We start from the raw sequence: 18,551 nt of genomic DNA, 5'->3' as shown, positions 1-18,551 counted from the left end.
CCTTTGACCCGGGGGGAAGGAAGACCGCTGGCTTTACTTAAGGGACATGCAACTGAGATCAACATTTACCGCTGAAGTGCAACTGACTGTCTGAGTGATGAATTATTAATCCTGCTTCTTTCTTTCCCATCATAGTAAAATAATTGTGGACATTTAATGGGGGTGTGTGTGTGTGTTTGTGTGTGTGATGTATTAAACAAAAAATATGCTGGTGTGATCACTGTAACGTTATTGTAGATTGATGTTTTCTCCTGGTTTATGCACCTGGACAGTTTTTTCCTCCAGCAAACACTCAGGGGAAAGCGAGCTTTTTCTTTTAGTGTCTGGGTTTTCAGCGGATGCTGTCGTCGAGTTTTGCAAACTTCTTTTTGACGCCCACGTCAGTGATAAAGAGCAAGGAAATTGGAACTCACAAAGATTTTCCAATTTGTTTTCGGATGTGAAACCTCAAGGTCACGGTCATTTTTAGAGAATGAAGTGACCCGTTCAACTGAAACATTTTTTTTCCCTTTTTTTTTAAAATATATAAATACATTTTTTTTTCCAGCTGACATTCTCCTGGGCCAGGCAGCTGGTGTTGATACCTACAATGTTTAAATTCCTGAACTTTTCACCATCAAGGCTGAAAAAAAGCACAAATCACTGATTTAATTTTTGATCATAAAGAATGAGTATCAGCTTCATTGACCAGAAACAGTGACTCAAAGATTGTAAACAATCCAAAGCTGAGTCTTTCAGTCAAGTTCGATGGAAACGCTCCCCTCGCCTTCTTTGACCAGACGAATCAAATCTTTGTACTAAGCGGGATATGACATAATATGCAGCGGTGACATCATGCACAGACGCAACAATCCTGGCGGCTCCTCTCGCTGCCAGCGGGAATCGCTCGTCAGTTTCAATCAGTTTTTGGCGGCCTTTGCACGCTGCCTGGATCGGACGCCTCCCTGCTGTCCTCCAGCCTCTGCTCCAGGAAACATTGAGACGTGTAATATACCTTCTTTTTCCTTTTTCTCCCCTCGGAGACCTTGCCTGATTCTTGTCAGAAAGCAGTGCGATGATCCCAATTTCTGTATTTTAGCTCCTCATTGGAGAAGGCTTAACACTATTAGTCATTTGTAACACTTGGCGAGAAAGTCGATATGGTTTTGTTTTTTTGTTTTTTTTTTTTAAACACGACAGACTATTTTAGGCTGGGATTTGACGGATTAGCAGTGACACAGAGGCGTTTTATGCTTTCTCCTGTCTGGTTTTGGTATGGAAAGGACTACTTCCCAGCCCGCGGCAGTGGTTCAAGGGCCTCAAATTTTTTGTCACCCGTTCACAAACAGATGGCTTCCATGTGCAGATGCACGCCCCTGCGTCACCAGCGTTACCTCGGGTGACATTTATCAGCACCGCCTCACCCCCGCCAGTTGCCGAGGCATTCTGGGAGAGCTAACCCCCCCCACACACACTTCAACCCTCCTCCCATGCCTTTACTGACGTCTATTCATCTGTCCATCCATTCAAATGTCCGCCCAGGTGCCCGGAGCGACAATGCTGACCTGTCAGAGGGAAGAGGGAAATAGGGGGATGAAGGAGGGAGGGAAGGATGCCAATCGTCGGGTTGAGTGCATGTGTGTGTGTGTGTGTGTGTGTGTGCACATGGTACATGCAAATTACCTGCGATGACACCAAAGATGGTGATAGTTCTAGGGGGCAGCTCATTGGTCCAGGAGCTGCGGGGGGTGGGGGATGGGGGGTTGAGGCAGGGTTAGTCGGCGCGAAGTGAAGGGCTCTCGCTGTGAGGCAGCCGAAAGGCAGGGTTAAGTAACGTGGAGAGGTCGACACTTTCCTCGGCAGGTGATGAGACTCCCATGGCTTTAGCGGAGGGACGGAATATCAGGAATAGGATCAAGGAGAAAAACTAGGAACATAAATCAGGAATAATGTAACAGAACTATCAGGAATGGGATCAGAAACAAAAATGTAGACCAGGATTAGAGGGACTAAAAATTAGAATTAGCTCCATTAACAAATTCAGGAATCCAGATCAGGAACATCAAGAGGGAAAATTCCAGGACCCATGATCAAGAATAAAAATTAGAAATACAGACTTGGAAGATTAAGCCCAGAAACATAATTTCAGACTGGAAACATCAGGAACAAGAATTAGGAATAACTGGTGCAAATATCAGGAATAGGACCAGCAACAAAAATCTGGAATGCAGACCAGGAGCATCAAGAATAAAACTGAGGAACCTATGATGAGGTACAAAAATCGTGAATACAGACCGGGAATATGAGGAATAAAAATTGATAATCCAGACCAGGAACATCAAGAAAAGAAAGTCAGGAATCTAGGATTAGGAACAAAAATCACAAATACTGTGACAAAAACCAGGAATGCAGACAAGGAACATCAAGAACAGAAACCAAGAGCCCAGGATCAGGAACAAAAATCAGGAATAGGATCAGATACAAAGATCCAGAGTTGGATCAGACACAAAAAGTCAGCTACCAAAATGTAGGAATTAGGCCAGGTACAAAAAAAAGGAATACAGACTAAGAATAACAGGAACATAAATCAGTAACAGGATCAGCCTCTAAGCACTTCGCAGCACATACTGCATGTATGCATGTATGTATGCATGTTTATACACTTGAATGGTGAACAGGTTGGGGCAGACAGAGGACTGAGGCGGTGTCAATAATTTGATCCATAACCCTTTTTCATTTCCAACACTGATTGGATGCGGGTGGTCTGGATAATCTTTGCTCTCTGTTTTTTTTTCCCGTCTGTTCCTGGCAGGAATGATGCTGGGAGGCGGCTGCGGTCGGGAACTGGCCCACTGGATCATTCACGGACGCCCGGAGAAGGACATGTATGGATATGATATCAGGTACGTGAATACAAAGTTAACTGGCAAGCGCTAGTGAGCGGTGGCGGTGAAAAAGCGGGAGGTTCGCTCAAAATCAAAAGCGGCGTAAACCTGTCACCAGCAAGAATAATTATGCTTTTCTCCGCCATTTGACGGTGCTCTCTGCCCCAGACGTTTCCACAACTCGCTGACTGACAACGTGCGCTGGATCAGAGAGAGGAGCCATGAGTCCTACGCCAAAAACTATTCGGTGGTGTTCCCCTTCGATGAGCCGCTGGCCAGCAGGAACATGAGGAAGGACCCCTTCCATCAGGTACATCAGCACTTTGTTGGCAGGATCGTCTCGACTTGGGTTGACGTCCAAAAATCCCACATGCAAAATAACCAGTTTGAATATAATGCATTTACAAATCATACGACAACAGTAAGTTGGCTGAATGTATCTTCTGCCAGGTCCATATCAGCAAAGCGACTTGCAGGGGTAAATTAATAAAATATGTACATCAGAATTAAACATTTTCTTCTCCTTTCGGCTTTTCCCTTCAGGGGTTGCCACAGTGAATCAACCCTCTATCTAACCCTATTCTCTGTATCCTCCTCTCTCACACCAACTACCTTCATATCTTCTCTCACTACGTCCATAAATCTTCCAGCATCCGTCTACCAATATATTCTCTATCCCTCCTCTGTACATGACCGAACCATCTCAGTCTGGCTTCTCTGACTTTCTCTCCAAAACATCTAACATGTGCTGTCCCTCTGATAGACTCATTTCTGATCCTATCCTTCCTGGTCACTCCCAAAGAGAACCTTAGCATCTTCATCTCTGCGACTTCTAGCTCTGCCTCCTGTCTTTTCGTCATTGTTACTGTTTCTAGGCCATACAGCATCACTTGTTTCATTACCGTCTTGGACACCTTTCCTTTCATTCTGACTGACAGTCTTCTATCGCATAGTATCGCTGACACTTTCCTCCGCCCATTCCAACCTGCTTGGATCCATTTCTTCAGCTCTTTCCACACGCTCCGCTGCTCTGGACTGTTGACCCAAAGATCTTGACATCCTCAAACTTCTTGATCTCCACACCTTTTAGCCTCAACCCCCAGAACATTCCTAACAAACTCCTCGTTCAAGATAACTCCCACTTTATTTTTCCTCCTTTCAGTACCATGATAGTACAACTTAAAACCTGCCCCTAAGCCTCTAGCCTTATTACCTTCCCACCTGGTCCCCTGATCTCTTCCACCTTTCTTTTCTGCATCATGTCAACCAACTCTACCGTTTTCTGTCATCGTCCCAACATTCAAAGTCCCTACTCCCAGTCCCAGACGCCTGTCCTTCCTCTTCTCTCTCTGCTTCCGAACACGCCTTCCTCCTCTCCTTCTTTGACCTACAGTAGCCCGGTTTCCATTGGTAGGTTATCGGTACCAATGGCGTTAATCCGGTCCTCGACCGATCTGATATAATCTGGTTATTAGGCTTAATTTGCATGTTTGGTTTTGGCAAAAGTTAAATGCCGGATGCCCTTTTAGAGACACTTTATAGTTTATAGTTTATTTTTATTTCTAATTCTGCCTTTTTCTTTTTATTATTTATTACTGTTATATTTTCTGTAACTCTGGCACAACATTTTCCTTCGGGATTAATAAAGTTGTTTTTATCTTATCTTATCTTTTGGACGCAACCTTCTGCATTTATCCGGGCCTGGGACAGGCTCAGGGTGACACCGTCCCGTGCCGCCCTGTGGCTACATTATACATCAGAATTAAACATTAGGACAAATCAAATGGTAACATTGAATGTATCAATCAGGCTTCCCTCTCTCTTAATATTCTCATTTTGTGTTGTCAGCAGACTTTTTTTGCATTAACAACAACATATCATACCACTAAACGCCAAAGGCCCTAAGAACTGAGGGGGAAAAGTATTATTAACAGTGAACACTGTAATAAACACGTCACCGACCTCCATTATCAGAGCCCCTCAAAACACACGGGGTTGCACGGATAAAATAAGATGTTTAACTGTTACATGGCTGTGTTTATGTCATTGTTTAGTCTTTATCTTACTTACTTTCCCTTTCTTCCCTGTGCCGCAGTCTTATCAGTCACCAAATTGGTGATTCACACTCAAGCACGAGCCTCTGTCATTGCTCACTGAACGCTCCTCTGGTGTGGCGGTGAGAGTATGTCTCCTTTTTGTATCATCAATTATCTCCATCTCCCAAAAGTACCCCCCCCCCCGCCCCATTGAATTAATTTGTCTTCAGATGCCACGAGTAAACCGGCAGTTTCGTCCCTTTTAAAAGACGAAACCACTTTTTCCTCCTCCTTCCAAATGGCAAGAAGCGCATTCATTATTCCCCCGCAACAAAAACAAAGAGGGAATCATAAAACCTTTCATTTGCAGAAAAACACATTTATCTATTTCTGCGTTGATTATTGCAAACATCCGATATTTCTCAGCGCGACTTGGACCGAGAACTTCTACATCACTTCATAGTTGAGATTATTTATTTGATCCTACCTTCTTTTTCATTTTTTTTTTTTTTTTCCCGGGGCAGCGTTTCATCTCATTTGATGATTGTAATTATGCCTCAGAAGACACACCGGGGAAACGGTCCCTTAGCTACGAGACTGTAATGACCCCTTAATTACCGGCTGAAGCAGCGCCACATACTGAAGCAACTGGCCCCCCTGCAGTGTTGGCGGGCGGCGCGGCAGACAGACGGGGGGGTTGAGTGGGAGAAAAAAACACAGATGAGCTTTTGCTGCCGTAAAAGGCTTTTGTCAAGGGAGAAAGCTGCAGTTATGGTAATAAATAAAACTTTTAAGAAGTGATATCAGAATTTTATTTTTACTTTATTTTATTTTTGATATTTTGAATGTAATTTAAACTGATTTAATGAACTTTTAATTGTATTTTTATGTTAGATAAAAATGTTGAATTATTTAACAAAAAAAAAATAAACTCAACATTATTCATTTCAGTTAATAGAGTAAAATTGAATTATTTAATTTTATATTATATTTGAAATAAATTTAATTTAATTTTATGTTATTTTATTTGATAATTCATTTTATTTTATTTCTCTTTTTCCAAACCCTGCGAGCATCTTGGGCCTCTTTCTGACGTGCGCGCTCTTGCGTTCCCTCCACCTCAGAGAGCACAGATGGTATATATAGCGCAGTGTGGGAAGTTTTGGCAAGAGGTGGTTTGCTGGCTGCTAGCAGGGAAGGGAAAGCGTAGCGGAGCGAAACCTACCGACTGTGGGCGACTGTCAGTTTTAACAGCGAGGAGGGGGAGCCAGTCGGACATCTTGTTTCAACACTTACCATCAAGTCCACATGTATTTATATATATAAATATAGATATATATCTTTAATGAACTAATTTGCAATTTCCTACATTTGTACTAACATGCTTCTATTCCCATATAATTAGATTAACTGTTGAATTGTAAGTCACTAAGTTATTGCATATTGGGACTTATTCTCTGTAATAATATGTAATAATAAAATGTAATAACATTTAAGGGAAGGACCTTCTAAGCCAGGGATGTCAAAGTCAAATACACAGAGGGTCAAAAAAACAAATTTGCTACAAGCAGAGGGCCGGACTAGTTCATTGTTTATCAAAATATATTGAACTGACTGAACATAGCCTATTGAACCAAGACCTAAGTGCGTAAATGAAAATGCATGCAATATAAACTGAAAATGCAATATCGTGCTGCTCTATGATCATGTCAATTATTGTTAAACAGTAAAATGAGAACATAAAAATAGATAAATCAAATCAGTTGTTTTCTTTCTTATGGCTCCTATCTGCAATTTTCCCCGAGTCCATTAACTGAAAAATAAATACACAAATAAAATACAAATAAATAAATAAACAAATGAATAAATAAATAAATAAATACAATAATAAAATAAAATGCAGAAATCTGTGGCACACGGACAAAACAATGCTTTCTTCAAAGAAAAATAGCAGGTCTTGTAGAAACATATGTGAAAATTTAACTGAATTAAAAACTAAAAATACATTCGTGCTCTGTGACGCTCGCTTGTCTGAGGCTGAGCCTGATACTTGCTGGTGTCTCATCTTTTGTACAAGTTCATCAATGTTCGGGGTTCAGGCTCTGAGCTGAGGAAATCCTCAGGATTGAGTGAAGGTGCTTATCACTAAGACGGCTCCTGTGCGATGTTTTGTTTAGCTTGTTCTCACAGGAATGTGCTGCCAAACATAGAGAGCGTCTGAGCAGCTCGGACGCGCGGCTGGGTCATTGTGTCGGGGATGAAACGTGCACTCTCTCATATTTTTCCTTCCGTGTGTCATTGCACTGGAGCTCAATCAACTCCATTTGTAGGTTTGGCGATGGGCTTTCCAACTGCAAAAGGATTGCCGAGCCGTTCAAACCTGCTTTTTTTGGGGCTTCAAAGTCAGCAAATCGGCGTCGGAAGTCGGCGGCAAGTATGTTGAGTTTATCGGCAAACCGCGCACTTGGGAACACGGCGGCAGAGAGCTTCTCTTTCATGGTCTGGCGGCTGGGGAAGAGGCTCCAGTTTTCTAACCGCATCTGCAGCCAAACTTTCTCCACATAAAAGAAACACAGGGTTGCCTTTTACCTCCGTGAACATGTTCTCTGCCTCCCACCTACCTCGAAACCCCCGGTTCTCATCGTCCACCTTTCGTTTACCCATTTTTGGGGAGGAGGCAGCTGAAATTTGACATCTGCTCTGACTGCTGATGAAGAGCGAAGCCAAAGCCGGCTTGCTGTGCTGCAGTGTGTTCGCAGACTACCGTTGTATTGTGGGGAATGTAGTATTGGTGCGTTCAAAACACCAGCGGGCGGCTGCGGCCTGCGGGACGGTTCTAATAATAATCAATTTCATCCCAGGGGCCAGAGATAATTCGTTGGCGGGCCTTGACTTTGACATATGTGTTCTAGGCTCTTGTTCAGTCATATTTATTGTTGACGTCAGTAGAGCCGCGTTGGTTGCCAGACCCTTTTAAGTCGTTGAAATTATTATTATTTTTTTTTTCTAAACAGAGTTAAAAACTAAAAAATGCTCATTTCTGATTACAACCACATATCTGTGATTATTTAAAAAAACAATTGACTTTCAGTTTCCCTCCTCTCATATGCAGCTCTGCTGTCAGTTTTTTTTTTTTTTTTTTTTTTTTTTAATTTAATTTAACAGTCGGTCTTCGTCTGTGTGTGTGTGTCTGTTTGCGTGCGTGTGCGTTTTTCGCCTCCATCAGGTGCTGGTGGAGCAGGGCTGTGTGTTCCAGGAGAGGCACGGCTGGGAGAGGCCCGGCTGGTTCAACAAGGAAGGCCAAGCCCCTGTGAGACGCACACACTCGCTACTGTATTGTTTCATATCTTCATATTTTTAGAGGAAAGGGCTACATGGAGGGATGCCTGAATCTGGCGGGAGGGGCTGCAAACATTTGAAATCCAGGGAAATAAGATGGAGGTATTTCAAGAGCTGCGATTGATTGGCTGATGGGCTCGGTGTCCTGTGTGGTTGCGAAGGTCAAGGACTACGACTACTATGGTGCCTACGACATCAGGAAGAACGAAGACCACAAATACAATGAGTTGCTGGGTAAAGAGTACACCTTTGGTTTCCCTCCGCATCATGACGTGGTGAGACTTGTGGGCTGGGGGGGTCTAGACTGTCAGACGCCAAGTCAACGCCATTGATTCGATTGGTTTTTGGAACGCAGATTAAAAAGGAGTGCCTCTCATGCAGACACGGCGTGGCCGTGTTCAACATGTCCTACTTTGGGAAGTTCTACCTCACCGGGCCGGATGCCAAGGAGGCAGCCGATTGGTTGTTCACTGCCGACGTCAACAAGAAGCCGGGTGAGTCTGATGTTTACAGATGCTTAAATTCCTCCATTAAAATCCAACTGTCTCATTTTGAAGTTATTAAACACTCCATTACTATTAGATGAAATGCTATCCCTCCCCTTTAAGCAGCTGGTCCTCACCATCAAAAAGAGACATTCAGTACTAACAACTATTCATTCTCATTCACGGGTAGAACATGCAAACGCCCCCTGAATTTTATTTTTGATATTATCACACGTTATGTTTGGTTGCTTTATTCATGTATTAGTTTGTTTCGTCACTAGTTTTACAGCATTGTTCTTGGCTTCCGGGACTCTAGAGGCTTTACTGTGACTGGAAATGCAAAAGATATAAAAGACATTTGTGACTGTTGCGTCGCTTCCAACAGCTTGTTTTTCATTTAATTTCTTATTAATCTGTTTCGCAACTGAAAACGCGGCTGTTCCCCTCAGACGACACACTGCTCACCTTCGAGATAGATCCGGCCGGCAGACTTGAAATTGTTTTTATTAGCAAAATTCAACCAGAATGTAAACCATCCACTGAAGGACGCACACACACACTTGCAAAGGATGATTGGCATGTCATTGTAGACAGCTGCTGTAATTACATGAAATTATTGTGATGATGCTTTCAGCCATTTTAATAGTGTGTGTGTTTGTGTTCCCTGCAGTTTGGTAATGATTGCTTATAAGCCTGCTGAGGTCTTAAGCACACTCAAGTTGATGAGCGATTCATTTTAGTTTTAAACATTTTGTTGAAACTTACACACACACACACTCACACACACACTCACACAAAATCTCCCAAATGCACCCGAAAACAAACCAGATTGACCTGGGATTATCGGTGATTTCCCGTGATGGCTCAGCGCGGCTTCAGGAGGCTTTGGAAAGGTTGCCACGGTAATGATGTGCTGTGTGTCAGGCTCCACAGTGTACACCTGCATGCTGAACACCAGAGGAGGAACGGAGGCCGACCTGACAGTGAGCAGACTGCAGCCCGGTGCCGCCAACCTGCCCTTGGCCCCGGAGTCCAACGGTGAGCAACTGTTTCTGTCTGTGTGTGTGTGTTTTCATCATATGCACATATGCATATCCTATGGTGTTCTATCTGCTTCCCCTTTCTGCCTCTGCTATAGCTCTAAACACCAGCCATTTTGTCATTTTACGACAGTGGCGTTAAAAATGGTGAGGTCGCTGATAATTGCGACGGCAGTCAGCTTCGAGGTTTGGAAAAAGGAAAAAATGAATTTCCCTGTGTTATTTTTTTTTGTTTGTTCGTGTTTGCTAAAACTGCACTTGAATTCTGTGAGGTAAATTGATTTCCCCTCTTTGTACGGCTTGTGCATTGAATTTGCGGGAACTATTCCGAGAGAAAAACATCATCGATTTTGTGTCCAACCCCTCAGGTGACGCTTACTATCTGGCCATCGGAGGCGGCGTCGCCGAACACAACTGGAACCACATTCGAACGACCCTCCAAGACCGAGGGTTCTCCTGCCAGCTGACAGACCACTCGGAGGACATGGGCATGATCAGCATCCAGGGACCCAAGAGGTGGGTGGAGGCGCCAAGAGGTGGGGAAAGATCAACTGATGGGTCAATGGGTGGAAGGACAGTGGGTGAAACGTCTGATAGGTTGTGTGGAAATAACGCTCTTGAAATCCCTTTTGTATTCCTAGCGGGCTCGAAGGGAATATTATGTTATTGCACAACAGCCCAGTTGCTCGGTTTAGAAGCAAGAAGTGCAAAAAAGATGTGTATTTTGATTCAAGTATTTTGAATCCTATTTTTTGATCATAATCATCAACTTTTCCTTAATATCAGTGGGGAAAAGAAAGAACCGTGGAAAAAAAAAACATCACCAAATCATCAATTACATCAGAAAATGGAAAAATCAACAAAAAGAAAAATCACAAAACCCAAAACAATTTAAAATCTGCCAAGTAATCTGAGAGTGAACCATGACAGCAGAGGCCTGATAGTTTGCCTAAAAACACCTGAAAATCAGCAGAAACATGAAATGATGACATGAGAGGTATAATTTTTAAATCAATAAGAAGAAGGCGGATGCTGTTATGTTTTTACATCTCCTCCTCCTCTCTCCCGGGGTGATGCAATGATTGACAGCTCCTCCTCACAGTGTCATGATACACCCACAGATGTCTTGAACAAAACTTCACATATTTGTGTTTTCTTCTACATTTCGGGCCAAGTGATGCGACCACGTCTAGGTGTGGGGAGAATTTTTAATAATTTTTTTTCTGCACCTGAGATGTCTCACTCCACAATGGAGAGTCATTAAACTTGCAGCAAAGCACGGCGGCGGTTTGTGGTGTGTTCCAGTGGGCGGGTAGCGGCGCTGGGCCTTTGCACTTATCACCCTCACACATAACAAATGAGATGTTGTGATATCTCTGCAAGAGTGTTGAGGTTTTGCGCAAGTGCAGTTCATTGGCAAGTCAGGAAAAAAAGGATTGGCGGAGGCCTACACACACACATACACACATGCATGCAAATGTAGCCATTCTCAGATTATATATAGCTAATTGGCATCGCTGTCGGACCCTGGAGTTCAGTGAACGAGGCTTCACTGAAGGCGAGGCAGAAATTAGACGACAGCCTGAGGAGAGTTCAGTCTGTGCGCTAGACTGGCCCACACACTCACACACACACACACACACACACACACACTGTCATGTGTGTGTGCTTGCACATGTGAATGCACATCTAAGTATATCAGCATTGATTGCTTGTTGGAGAAAAAGGAAAGCAACAAACACCCCTAACCGTCTCTCCTCTGCCCACGTCCCCACTCCTGGCTTCTTGCCACTTGTGCAAAAAAAACGCAATCTTCCTCCGCCGGCCCACACACAAAGACACAAGCGTGCAACTAGCGATGTAAGCTAAACTTAGCCCCCCCCCCTTTTTTTTTTCTGTTGACTCATCTTTATGTAATAACGATCTTGTGTGTTTGTGTGTTTGTGGGAGAAGAAGTGCGGTACGTTGCCACGGAGATGATCACTTCTGCTGTTGTTTTCTTATTATTGACTTGTCCAGGTTTAGTAACAACCGCCGCAGGGGTTTATATTTGTATCTCAGATCCCCCCACCTCAGGGGAAGCATTCTTTATGACTCACTACCATAGATGTGAGTTTAAAAATAGCAGAAAAAAACAATTAGTCAGTATTTTCTGTATGTGTGTGTGTGTGTGTGTGTGGGTGTCCAGTCGCGAGGTCCTTCAGGAAGTGTTGGACACTGACCTAAGCAATGAAGCGTTCCCTTTCTCCACGCACAAGGTGGTTAGTGCAGCAGGCCATCAGGTGAGAACATACACACACACACACACACACACATACACAAACACACTAACATGCACAAAAATTGCTTAATACAAACGGCACACTACAAACTTGCCTGAAGAATTTCGTCTTAAAAATCCCCAATAAGATACCCGTATAATAGAATTAAGCAAAATCGGTTGGTAATTTCTGATTATTTAGCAAAGAATGTTTAAAGCAGTCACATAGAACTACAAAACACACAAAAAACTACAAATATGGTGCCCGAAGAGGCTCGCCTTCAAATCATCACCTCAACCCCAAACAGTGGAAAAGCTCAATTTGAAGATACTTGTCCATTAAGATGAAAGAAAGGATGCTAATTTCGAGTTAGATTGCAGAGAAAGGTGTGCACACACACTCACACACACACGCAATAATAACCAAAAATCCAACAAAAATATAAACACGATGTCTGAATGGGCTCAAAAAAAAACCCTAAAGATACTCCTATTTTGGGATTAGACAAAAAACGGATGATCATTTCTGATGATATGAATGGTGCTGGTGCATGCACAAGCGCACTCACTCACACACACACACACAGAGAGGTATGCACACAAACACAATCACAATGGACTGTGCTGCTTCTTCACTGTATGAATTAGCTTCATAATGTCAATGACTGCAGTGAGTGTGTGACTGCTGAAACCCATGGAGTGTGTGTGCACGTGTGTGACAGATGGTGAGCGTCAGGCATCTTACTGAGGCCCCGGCTCTGTCCACTCTATTTCCGCACCGGCTTTTCCTGCCTCTTCCTATCTCCTCTTCCTCCTCTTCCTCCCAGCCCCCAGGCAGTCTCCTCCAAAGTCAAAGCGAGTTGTTATGTTATGTTATGTTACTCCGGTTTCCTTCCTGCCCGTGTGTTTCATTTAACTTTCAGGCTTAACCCCCCGCACGGTTCGGTACCTCCCGTCAAGAAAAGCGCATGTTGTGGCGGCGGTGGGCACGCCACGCCGGCGCGTGGGTCCGCTAGCTCTCCTTTACTCCCGCATGAATTATGCAGCGCGCCGGCGACTGCAGACGCCATCTCCTTCCGGCTCAGCTGGAGTGCTTGTGCAGATGCGTGTGTGTGTATACGTGTCGGCATGTGTGTGTGTGTTGGCGTGTCACTGGCGCTGCGTTCCAGCTGGTAACCGGTCCTGTCTGGGGGTGACATCTTAATGGCTGCACTGCTGCGAGAACACGACCGTCCCTCCGTCCCTTCCCCCGCCAACCCCCAGCTCATTAGATTTCCTTCACCCGCCGGATGGGTGGCCTGTGCCTCCGGGTCATCGGAATCCATGTTTCCGTGCGTTTCCCCTCCCCTCCGTGTTCTCCGCCGTGCCCAGAGTATGTGTTCGGTGTGTGTAGGAGTTGCAGTTTGTGCATATGGAAGCCCGGGCCGGCCAGATGGTGGTCACAGCAGCCACCGGGGGTGAAACCGTTCCTCCTCCATTCTCACCCCCTTCAAGCCTCTCGCTTGACCCGCCATTCTCTTCCTCTAGTTTGACCTTGAACCTGCAGTCCAGCTTTTTTGCTTCCTCTTTCCCCGAGGTCGTGAAAATGAGCGAACCTCTATAGCAGGGGTTTCTGACTCGCGGCCCTCGGAACAGTAATTTGTGGCCCCTTGCCTGAAATCAAATCTTTGTGTTAGTGCGGCCAGCGCGTTTTTTTTCTCGCTTGCATCTGGCGGTTTTATACAGTGGATTTAAAAAAAAAAAAAAACGGTCAATGAAAAAATGAAAAAGTACTTTGCAATGTATTTTTTGCTTCAAAATTTGAAAGCAAAATGATTTTTTTAATGGAAAAAACCTCTAGTGACCTTGTTAAAACGATCTTTTCTTTTTGTTATTTCTATAAAACCACAGAAACAATAGCGCAAAAAACGGGCAAAATTAAAAAGATTGATTTAATAACCAGAATAGCCACGATGAGCCTTAAAAACATTATACTTCCTCTTATACATGCTACCAATCAATTTTCTGATAAATTCCAGTGGTTCCCACAATGACAAGATTATATTGTTTAACTCAACAATATTTTTAGGGTGTAATTTCATCAATTGTTTTTTAATATTCATTTTTGATATTAATTCATCATGTATTTTCTAAAGGAACAGTTCATTCCATATAAAGATTTTTATAATTTACACATTTACCTCCATTACACTAAAACAAAGGAAAAATTTATCATAGTAATGGATGCGGATGGTGGAATCTGACAGGAAACCTGGGTGGAGCGTTCCTCTGGTCTCCTTTCCAGACTCGAATGTTAAAAAACATACATCGTGGTGGGAAAAAAAAGCCCGTTCAGACCCGACTGGGTCCCCGTTTTGACTCTTCATTCTCTCCCGCCATCATTTTTGCCAATTTATTACTGCCTTGTCCTTCATGTCTGTGCTGCCCCTCTTCTTTATTCTCCATCGCCTCAACCTCCCCCTCCCCCCGCTCCCTCCATTCGCCTTTCATCATTTCCAATTCTTTCCTTCCCCAGAGGTGGTGTTTTAATCGCTCTCCAGTCTCGAAGCGTTTCCCCGAGTAACCTTTCGTTTCTGTACAAGAAGATTACGGCTTTCCTGTTTCCCCTCTCGGCGCGTCTTATCACAACTGTACATCTTATTCTTCCTCTTCTTTTTCTTCTTTGTCTTCTTCTTCTTCTGTCGCCGCATTACGCAGGGGAAAAAACAAAAAACAAAAACGCCATCGCTATTAAAAGCCCTGGAAGATGAAGTGTGTATGACGCAGGAAGTGTCCACTAACCCTCCGCCCCCGAACCCCCGATCCAGGTCCGAGCCATGCGGCTGTCGTTTGTGGGAGAGCTCGGCTGGGAGCTGCACATTCCCGAGGAGTCCTGTCTTCCCGTTTACCGCGCCGTCATGGCCGCCGGCGCCAAGCACGGCATCGTCAACGCGGGCTACAGAGCCATCGACTCGCTCAGCATAGAGAAAGGTAACCACGGTTACAGATTGGCGTGGTAAAATGTAGTCGTACGGAATAGAAGAGCCGTTTTTCTCTTTTTTTTTTTGTGCCTGGAAACCACATTCACAGTGGACGCCGCCGAGTCTGTTAAATACGATCCCCCACGGAAGCTACATCCTCTGCCTGTCTGCGTCAGGGTACAGACACTGGCATGCCGACCTTCGCATCGACGACACGCCACTGGAGGCGGGGCTGGGCTTCACCTGCAAGATGAAGAGCTCCATTCCCTTCCAGGGCCGTGATTGGCTGGAGAGACAGAAAAGGGAGGGGCTAAAGAGGCGCATCCTCTCCTTCACCATCGATGAGTGAGTGAGGCTTTCGAGCATAAAAATGAACTTGACCGCATGAATCGCCGACATTCTGAAAATTAAGTCTAATGTCTTACTCCCGCTCTCACAGGAAAGTGCCGATGTTCGGCCTGGAGGCCGTCTTCCGAAACGGCGTTCCCGTCGGCCACCTGCGGCGTGCAGATTACGGTTTCTACATAGACAAAACCATCGGCTACGGATACATCCGCAACCCCGACGGAGGAGTGGTACTTACCCTTTTTAAATAGCCTCTCTCGCTGTCACGGTTCTGCCGCGTTAGAATTGCACACACACACACACACACACACACACACACAGATGCCAGTGACGGGAGTGGAGCTGTGCTCTCTAATACTGAGTGACAGGAGACAAGATCTCACAGAACTGCTGCCGTGTTAGTGTGTGTGTGATTTTGTGTGTGTGTGTGTGTGTGTGTGTGTGTGTGTGTGTGTGTGTGTGAGTGATTTTGTATGTGTGTGTGTTTTCACACATACCCGAAAAACAGCATTCGGCTGCTTTCTTTTATTTCCTCGAGATATTCAGAATAAACTGTCACTTCGCCTTTCTGGCTTTTAATCTCTCTCTCTCTCTCTCTCTCTCTCTCTCTCTCCTCCGTCTTCTCTCCATCCCATCCCTCTCTCTTTATCAGGTAAGCGCCGATTTCATAAAGAGCGGCGAGTTCACCCTGGAGAGGATGGGTGTGACGTTCAAGGCCAGTGCACATCTGAAATCTCTGTTTGACGCTGAAAATAAACGCGTCAAGGGCATCTACTCCTGAGGAGGATGGTGCTCATGTGGAGAAAAAACAAACAAACAACAGAACTGGTCGTCACGGGAACGGATGGGGCTTCACCCCCTCGAATGCAAGGTGTCTCCAATGTTGATTATTCTAATTCACATTGCATCTTTATTTTCTTTTTCTTCCTATGGATTTTATACTAGCTTGAACGGGTTCGCGCAACCTCATCATCACTTTCCGATCACTAATCAAAGATCAGATAAGGCTCTGGTTCCTATCGGGTAACATTTAGCTGCTAGTGCTCGCTCTTTCATTCATGTCCTCGTGTGATTGGCTTTTCCGATGCGAGGGTCAAATCTGAAGGGTAATCAAATAATCGATAGGTTCCACGCGCACGGGGATCTGCTTCCAATGATCCGTCCTGAACCCGGTTGATTCTAATGGAGCCCAAGGCTCTGCAGGATTGATCGGAGTGGGTCGAGTAGCAGCCGGTGATCAACTTGAAGCTATTTAACAACAACAAAAAAGAAAACACTGAATCGGTCAACCTGAATATCAGTCAACTTTGCACATCAATATGTCTGATTACTTTTATACTTGATTAACAACATCATTAATCTGACCTCAGAGCCACGACATGCTCTAACATCAAACCTCACAAGTCTCACTGGAGGAGGCCAAATCCACTAGTGTAGCATGATATTCGTACTGTGATATTCACACACACACACACACACACACACACATATATGTATATATATATGTGTGTATGTATATATACTATACATATATATTTATATTTATATGTGGATATATATATATTTATATTTATATGTGTATACACACACACACACACACACACACAACTATTTCTGACATAGCCAGTACGGTGTGTATAATGGTCTACAAGCTGAGTTTCCAGCTTTACTCCATAATCGGCATCTGAAAGTCTTACACCAAAACAGGCAGCATAAGTCATGTAATGACATACAAGGTTTTGTTTGCAAATATTACTCTGAACAATTGACCTAATTATTACTAGGTTATTACAGAGTATCAACAAAGGCAACTTTTCAGCAGAGGGGCCCTAGATTGTCCCTTAGAAGGCTTTTCAATGTTCATTGCTGTCTTATCTCATCATATTCCATCAGTCATCTCTTATATTAACATTGTTTCTAATAATGCTGCCCAGCACATCCTCCTATAGTATACGAATATCTTTGCCGCAACTCAGCATTAATGTCTTCTTTGCCTCCTCCGACCAACTCATTTCCTTTTGGTTCTTTTCCCAACTAGTAAGTCCGGTTTAGATGTCTACAAACGAGTGCGCAGCATATTGATCTGAATAATTCCATTGATAAGGGGGACTTTAAGATATCTCATATATTCTTTAGAGCTGAAATAGATCCTTTTTCTTCAAATACACGCCTAGCCATTGACCGGAGGATGACTCCTCTATGTCAGCATCCAGCTGTCCGCCGAGTTTCAGTAACCGTGCTCTTTTTTTTTTTGTTGTTGTTTATTTCCTAATCTTATTCTCGATGTTTACAAAGCTGTATTTTCTTCTGGCTGCAAAATGTACTGATGTAGTTTTAAAATCCCAAAAAGAAAAAAAATTAATCTCTTTTTACTTAATGATTTTTGCTTCTATCTGTGTTTACTCTCAAACGCACCGCCGCGTTTTTTCCGAATAGGGGGCTGGCAAATAGACTCTGTGGACCTCGGACAGAAACCTACTTGAATAGAAATACTGCATAGTCTTGCATTTTTGCATGCAGGCTTGTGTGTGTATTGCTGTTTAAAATAACAACAAAAATTTTTTTTTTTTATTTTAATCTTTATTTTCAAACTCTGCCAGTAATCATCAGGATGGTTCTCAGGATTAACTTGACTTAACAAGATTTTTAAACGCAAATGTAACGTATGACATATCAATCATTAAAACTATTCATCTATGTCGCTTTTTAAGATCTTAATTTTTTTTTTGCAAGAGTGATCAGTTGTGTGTCTTGATTACCTGCGAATGAGAAGGTGAACCTGCGTCTCACCCTAGAGTTGGCTGCACCTACTCTGAGTGCAGGATTAGTGAATGAATTTATTTTCCAGTTTAAAAAGAGAACGCAGTGATTCCCTCTTATGGGAGAGAGCAGATGAGGATAGGTAAGACGTGTTCATTGGTATCTTGTGTTGTCGATGTCAGTTATTAATATTAATTGTATTTCATTGTAACAAAGGCCTTTTTTTAATGTAAAAATTCTCGGTTACACATTTCCGCAAGAGTGAAAGGGTGGATGAATGGATGAGTGAATTCCAGACCACTCAAACAAGAAAGTGAATAACCTAATTGGGGGAAAAAAAAAAAAAAAAATTACCGGTACACGCCTCAAATTTGATAAAATGTAGGAAACCAACCCACAAAAAGCAGGCTTACACACAATGTCACAATAATCAATATGTGAATCACGTGATGCACAACCACA

At 43.6% G+C, this 18,551-nt stretch overlaps 1 protein-coding gene across 6 annotated transcripts in view; it reads left to right on the top strand.

Annotated features, from left to right (window-relative positions):
* sardh (sarcosine dehydrogenase) overlaps positions 1-18,027 on the top strand; it is a 32,762-nt gene extending 14,735 nt beyond the window's left edge. For 4 of the 6 annotated variants that reach the window (XM_086152421.1, XM_086152419.1, XM_086152420.1 and 1 more), the window contains 12 exons: positions 2,792-2,882; positions 3,033-3,174; positions 8,127-8,210; positions 8,401-8,514; positions 8,595-8,733; positions 9,649-9,762; positions 10,133-10,280; positions 11,953-12,046; positions 14,832-14,994; positions 15,161-15,329; positions 15,424-15,559; positions 15,982-18,027. In XM_086152421.1, coding sequence (XP_086008547.1) covers positions 2,792-2,882; positions 3,033-3,174; positions 8,127-8,210; positions 8,401-8,514; positions 8,595-8,733; positions 9,649-9,762; positions 10,133-10,280; positions 11,953-12,046; positions 14,832-14,994; positions 15,161-15,329; positions 15,424-15,559; positions 15,982-16,110 — 1,523 coding nt within the window. In that variant the 3' untranslated portion in view covers positions 16,111-18,027. Of the gene's footprint in view, positions 1-2,791; positions 2,883-3,032; positions 3,175-8,126; positions 8,211-8,400; positions 8,515-8,594; positions 8,734-9,648; positions 9,763-10,132; positions 10,281-11,952; positions 12,047-14,721; positions 14,995-15,093; positions 15,330-15,423; positions 15,560-15,981 lie in introns of all 6 variants that reach the window. The other 2 variants (XR_015106603.1, XR_015106602.1) reach the window with 2 other exon arrangements.
* The last annotated feature ends 524 nt before the right edge of the window (positions 18,028-18,551 follow it).

This window comes from Fistularia commersonii, chromosome 9 (assembly GCF_037954325.1).
Source record: "Fistularia commersonii isolate RoL2024-O1a breed Wild chromosome 9, RoL_Fcom_v1.0, whole genome shotgun sequence".
Lineage (NCBI taxonomy): Eukaryota > Metazoa > Chordata > Actinopteri > Syngnathiformes > Fistulariidae > Fistularia > Fistularia commersonii.
The sequence above is the reverse complement of the archived record's forward strand: the minus strand, read 5'-3'. Positions and strand labels throughout refer to the sequence as shown.